The sequence below is a fragment of the Lactuca sativa genome, chromosome 6 (genome assembly GCF_002870075.4).
Source record: "Lactuca sativa cultivar Salinas chromosome 6, Lsat_Salinas_v11, whole genome shotgun sequence".
In the NCBI taxonomy this organism is placed as follows: domain Eukaryota; kingdom Viridiplantae; phylum Streptophyta; class Magnoliopsida; order Asterales; family Asteraceae; genus Lactuca; species Lactuca sativa.
Window position 1 is genome coordinate 88,718,613 of NC_056628.2, and position 7,038 is coordinate 88,725,650.

The 7,038-nt window shown below is 32.4% G+C and overlaps 1 protein-coding gene across 1 annotated transcript; it reads left to right on the forward strand.

The window, feature by feature from the left end:
• Positions 1-3,894: 3,894 nt before the first annotated feature.
• Positions 3,895-4,670, forward strand: LOC111911436 (uncharacterized). Its single transcript, XM_023907214.1, has 2 exons — positions 3,895-4,250; positions 4,346-4,670. Exons 1-2 carry the CDS (start codon positions 3,895-3,897, stop codon positions 4,668-4,670), a joined length of 681 nt encoding a protein of 226 aa, XP_023762982.1.
• The last annotated feature ends 2,368 nt before the right edge of the window (positions 4,671-7,038 follow it).

Here is a 7,038-nt window from a genome sequence, read left to right on the forward strand (position 1 = left end):
TGAACCTTATGTTGTATATATTGTCTAAGTCCATAACTATATTTGGTATGTACTTGACCCGACCCGGCATGGTCCATTTGGGTTGCACTTCACCCGGCATGGTCCATTATGGATAATCTTTTGAGAATAGTACAAGTTATGATTTATTAATATATTATAAGATCTAATATATTAATATAAGATCATATTATTTAATTAGTATTGATCTATAATTAATCTAGGATTAATTATTTTAAATTGATATTGCCATGCTAGTTAGGATATGAACCTTGGAAAAATAATTATTTGCATGTATCTTAGACAAACATAGATCCAAGGTTTATTAGGGTTGCATGTACACTTAGGAAGTGTTAGAATGCTCAAAACCCATCACCTTACAATATCAATTTAAAATAATTAAATTCAAGAAAATATAGTCAAGAAAAATAAAAATTAAATCATTAACATTTACCCTTAATTTTTAAGCCAAAAATCAAGGTTTTATGAGTAAAAACTAGCTTATGATGCACAATTTATAAAAACAACTTAGATATATTTATAAAATGTTGATTTTATAAAAATAAAAGAGGGAGAGAGAGAGAGAGGGCATTTCATCCCCTAAAATTCGTTCTCTCTCCCCCAATATCTCTTTTTCCAAAGTAGAAATCATTTAAGCCACTCTTACACTCTTTCTCTCACTTTCTTTCATTTTCCCGCATCACCACCACCCAAACTCTCTCTCACGCTCTCTCAAACAACGAAAATATTGGAAATGTTTAGCCATTTCTACTAAAAAAATTCAACATTTGAAGTTGTTCTTGAGGTAAAAACGAAAATCCTCCACACTCCCTTTAATCTTCCTTCAAAATCTCAAGTTTTCTTGCATATCTTCTTCTTTTTCTACACCATTCTATGGATGGATTATGAATCATAAGTTTATAACCATGATTTTTATAATGATGGTGCTAGTATTTCACCCGAAAACCAACATGCATGTGATGATCTTCGAACTTAGATGCTTGATGATCAATGTATGTTGTTAAAAAGCTTTCAAATATGTCATAAAATATTTATTCACAAATAAATATCTAAACCTTCTTTTCTGCTCAAATTTGATTTTTTCCAGAATCTAGACAACAAAACAAGATGATCTGGAAATTTTCAGAAAATAAATCATTTTCCTGATTTATTGATATTTTTGCAAGAAAATAAAGAAATCATCCATATAATATACTTTTGTTGGTCAATAAATCCTTGTAAATTACAGATATCACCTATGCATGGAGTTAAGACGATTCATGAAGTGTCATGCATTTCTGTAACTGTTTTCTCTTGATTTCTAATTTATTTTTGTTGAGTAAAAATAAATCGAAACAAATAGTTATGAATGTCCAAAATGATATTTCATAATTTCATCGTCTATACATCATAGAAACTCCATGAAACATTTTCCAGATTTTTCCTTGACGATTTTGTATTTTGTTCGGATTTAATGAATGTTTAAGAGATTAAATTGATGAAAAATAGCTATACTTATCCAAAAAATATTAAACTTTATCAAAATATCTTATATTACATATAAATCATAAATAAAAAGATTAGTGAATTTTACCTTATGTTTAATAATTTTTCATGAATTAATGATTATTTAAATGAATAAAACAATGAAAAAGAGTTAATCTATTTGAAAACCAACTTTTATATTTTTCCCTGCTTACATATCTTAATTACCAGTGGAAATTTTTTTTGGAGAACTGTTTAAACTTTTTCATATTTATTTTGATTTTTGCTATAATAAATACACAAAAATCAGAAAAGTCATGTGAAACTATTTAAAAATACATTTTATTATTTTTTTTTCTAGATTATATATCTTTTATATAAGTAGTGCACAATCTTTGGAAAATTTTATTAACTGTTTACTATTTATTTCAATTTTCTTAAAATAAACACACTTAAATTCTAAAAATAGGGATTTACTGCTCAAAAATGATTTAAATAATTTTCCTAGATTATGTACAGTGTAAAAAAGTTGCACAAAAATCATAAGAATTTTTCATGATACTTTACTATTTTGCCATGATTTTATGACTATTCATGGAATTAAAATGGTGAAAACTAGTTAGACAAATCAAAAATTCAAGAAAATTTGTGTTAACATCTTTGACTTCAGTTGAAACTGAAATATAAATCTTGGGAAATTTTAGAACTAAATTGATTTAATTTTTGATTATTTAATCATTGGAACACCTTTAAAAATGTTAAATATTAACATTTCAAAAATGGGACTTTTACACTTAAATTGCTATATAACAATCGATTCATGAAATTTTAATTTTCATGGAAAAATGTTTATAACTTATCAATATCAAAATTTTGACACATTATTGGTATAATTCTATTGTAGTAGTACATATACTAATATTAGATTTAAGTTATAGACTCATTAGTATGTAACAACGTTGTAGGAAATCGATAGTGGTATGGGTGGAGCGTAGTTCAAGGCACCATTTGCATTATCTCAAAGCATTATGAGTCTTCATGACTCCCCCTATTTTCGTTTTTTTAATGTTTTAGGGTGGAAAAGCATTTCCTAAACTATTTATGTTCGTTGTATTTATTTTGACTCGTATAAACTTGGTGGCTATATTTTGCATGTATGTGTATGTTACTTTAATTCATGAGGATTGTATCGTGGTTAAGTCCCTGGAATCATTCGACACAATTCATTAACTCTTTTGAGCCTATGGTAATTATGGATAGTGCTATCTGGAGGTAGAAAAATCCTCACTCGTACAATTCGCTTGAGTGCATTTTACCATTTTATTCTCTATGTTTGCGATACAAATAGTAGTCAACATGGCATGATTTGATCATTAGGCTTGGGTTGTAAACTCATGAATGGAATCTTTATGCATATATGAAACTTGTGTACTCATGTTAGGCCGGACGGAGTGGACTGCGGGGAACCCGCAGGATCGGTTCCCGCACTTAAGCACACTGCACCGTGGGTGCGGGAAAGGAACGACGGGAAGAGGCTGGGGGAGAGAGTCCCACTCTCTCTCTCTCTCTCTCTTCTAACCATTGGGTGACGCGTTTTTTTCTTTTTTACTCCAAACGGCTATATAGCCGTTACATATGTGTGTGTGTGTGTGTGTGTATATATATATATATATATATATATGTATATATATTTCTTTTTCCCTTCCCTTTTCTTAATCTATAAATACTCAAACATTTTATCATTTTTTTAATCCATAATTTATATTTGTCTCTAAAAAATATTACTCAAAATGTCATCATCTTCATCATCGGATTCAGCGGCGCTAGAGGAGGCTAAGTTTATCGGTTCCGTCATGGCGTAAACGGTTGCATACTATCAAAACCGAATAAATGAGACATCACGTGAACAACCTAACTAAAGAAATCCGCCGTTACATAGAAATCAAGAAGCCGGACACGATTGCCTTATAGAAGATTATTTTGTAGATGACGCCGTCTACGCTGTAATGTTTCGATGTTGGTTCCAGATGAGGAAGGAACAATTCTTACGTATTGTTGGCGATTTGGAAGGCCTCTTTCCATAATGGAAAATGGATGCAAGGGGAAAAAAGTTTCTCTCCCATTTAAAAATGCACAGCTTCAATTAGTCAGCTAGCATACGACATGGGCACAAACAAATAGGACAAGTATTTTAGGATGTGAGAGCGTATCGTGCGAGAGTCTCTGTACAAGTTCTGTAAAGCGATCTGTTTGTTTTATGGGCAACGATATTTGCACAAACAACCTATCAACGATATCCACCAATTTTATACGGTGCATGAAGGAAAACATGGATTCCTTGGAATGCTAGGTAGTATCAATTGCATGCATTGGAGTTGGTCGTTATGCCCCAACGCATGGTGTGGTCAATACATGAGAGGCGACCACAAAGAGCCGACGATCATTCTAGAGGCTATCGAATCACATGATCTTTGGATATGGCATGCATTCTTTGGTCCAGCTGGTGCAAACAACGACATCAACGTGTTAGACCAGTCGCCTGTATTCAACGATATCTACCTTGGAAAGTCACACGATGTACCTTTTCAAGCAAATGGGGTAGCATATAAGCGTGGATACTATCTTACTGACGATATATATCATCCCTTGTATGTTTTTGTGAAATCGTTTACATGTCCTAAAGACCCGAAAAGCAAAAAGTTTAAAGAGGCGCAAGAGTCAGCTAGGAAGGATGTGGAGCGAGCATTTGGTGTACTTAAGAGACGTTGGCAAGTACTAACGGTCGGGGCAAGGTCATATGAGGTGAAAAGTTTACAACACGTAATATATGCATGTATCATATTGCATAATATGATTCTTGAAGCGAAGGAAGAGCGATATGCCGATACAACGAAAATGAAGTTTTGCCAAATGTCGAAGGAGTAGCCGTTGGTACACAAGAGTATAGGGTGAATAGAAGAGAAGTACACAATCGTGACATTCATCAGGCCCTTCGTGATGATTTGGTTGAGCACTTTTATAGGGCTCATATTCAGCCCCCGTACGAGTTATCTCACGATGATTTGTTTGACGAATCAGACGAGGATTCTGATATGTTCGTCGAGAGTGAAGATTCCGACGACGAGAGTGACACTGGGGAGAATGATGCTGACGATCAAGGCGATGACGAAGACGATGATTTCAAGTGACATATCTAGGTTTAAATAAAATTAAGATATTAATTAATAATTTTTACTATGTTGTAGGTTGTTTGATTTTTTTTTTTTTTGCATTTTTCTTTTTTTCTACTTATTTAAATATTAGGGATAATGTAATTTTTATTTTACTTAATGAAATGTTTTTTATTTTTAATTAAATTTTATGTTTGATATTAATTTAAAAATTATAAATCCAATAAAATTATTTTATTTAATAAAAAAAAAAGAGTGAGGGAAGGGCTTTCCATCCATTGCTTGGCTTTTAGGTGAGGGAAAGGAGAGTCAGGAAAAGAGGGGTATGGCCCACCAAAAGTGATGGAAGCTTCCCACCCACTCCTTCCGGTCTTAGCAACGAAACTTATATACTGATTTTAACAACAAAACTTATATACTCATTTTACCAACGAAACTTATATACTCATTTTAACAACGAAACTTGTATACTCATGTTAGCAACGACACTTTTATACCCATTTTAGCAACGACACTTTTATACTCATTTTAGCAAAGAAACTTATATACTCATTTAGATAAGAACTTATATTCATGAAAACTTTTTTACATATTTTAGCAACGAAAATTTGTTTATGGAAACTATTATCAATATTCTGATTTTGATGATTTCAATCTATATTATATTATAAACTTGTGAGTACTCACCAACTATTTTTATAGTTGACGCTCGTTTTACATGTTTTTTCAGGAATCGTCTAGTAAGAGGCACGTAGAGACACAACACTTGTGGGAGCATTTGCATGTGTTGAATATCAAATACATTGTAATTTATTTTTAAAAGGTGTTCAAACTAATTTTAAATTATAATGCATTTAATACTATGGTTGGTGTTGTCTTTTAACTTTTGCTATGAAACCCTTTGTACTGCCATGTCCTGTATTTGCGCTTTAGCGGGGTGTGACACTTGGGCTTATATGATGAACTATGGGCCTCTTCGAGAAAAAAATGTGACTCTTTTTATCCTTGCTCTCATCCAATGTTTGAACTGGGTCAAACCAAATATCACTTTATTTTAGGAATATCTGCTTCACCTGACAAAACATATAATATTCTCCTAAGTTTTAAAATTCCTTCCGAAGGTTAGGAATAATTGTTACCAGTATGATGTTTGAAACATCGTTAATACCTGGTATCATGTCTAGGTCTGCTTCTTAGGGCTGGTGGTTAAGGAATATGGCCTTTAAAATTATACAATTTGTGATCTCGCTTGAGATTATCCCTCAAGGTACAAACCCATTCGTTGAAATTTTATCCATCGAAATTTATTATCTCTTTTAGGTAAACAAGAGAGAAGTGATGCATGGTAATGAGATCGGGTTTTATTTTAATCTACAAAGTTTAATAGATTTTTTTAATTATTTACAATATTTAAATATTCAATAATTAAAACCCTTTAAGTTTCTAAAATAAAAATGATAAAAGTCTAGGATCCAAGTAACATGAAAAATATATGGTTAGGTATCCTTTATCCCATAACGATTATGTATTATCTTCTAATATATAATTCAAAGCATTATGGGATCGCTAACAACTTGTGACAACACGGTATTTCGAATCAATGTAATGACCTAAAAAGTCAAGAATTGTAATCTCTTTTGATATAATGAAATTAGTGTCAAAAATAAAATGTTAAAAAGTCTCTATTGGGTTGCCTAAAATGATAGTAATCGTGTCAAGGTTTTCGGAAATATAAAGAACACTAAAATCTGAGTTATAACGAAAAAGATATGACCAATCGAAAATTTGTGTCATACCCGATAAAACACTTGCAAACATAAAAAGTGCAATTTCAATAAAATACTTTTTAGCCTTAGGTATCTACACGAAAGTCGTAGATTATACTAAACCGTGAGCATGCATAAAAAGAACATCAAAATCCGACTTCATATGAGGAAGTTATGATTTTTCTAAGTTTCGGGATAGCGGTAGATAGCTAAAAACTCGAAATAGAGATCGAGGGATTTTTGGCTGAAACAACCTAAATGAGAATCGAAGATCCTAACAATAGTGGCACAACGGTAAAAAGTCTGACGAAAATGGACACCGGATGAAGAAGTTATGGATTTTTAACGTGAGGGAATGGCCATGTCAACTCACTAACTCTAGTAGTGGCAAATTCTATGGGCTAGGAGAATCTAAAGAAAATGTTAATGCAAGAGTACTGTCCAAGGGGCAAAGTACAAAAGCTGGAGTAGGAACTTTGGGGCCTTCTCATGGTAGGCTCAGACATCACAACCTATACCAATAGGTTTAGTGATTTGGCAATCCTTTGCCCAGGAATGGTTGCTCTAGAGAGCAAGAAGATCGAGAGGTATATCTGGGGACTGTCACCACATATTCGAGG

Bases quoted from the DNA above. Each gene is read 5' to 3' on its own strand.
- LOC111911436 (XM_023907214.1), top strand. From the start codon at position 3,895: ATGAGAGGCGACCACAAAGAGCCGACGATCATTCTAGAGGCTATCGAA. The intron at 4,251-4,345 runs GCAAGTACTAAC...TGATTCTTGAAG, and splicing joins GGTGTACTTAAGAGACGTTG to CGAAGGAAGAGCGATATGCC.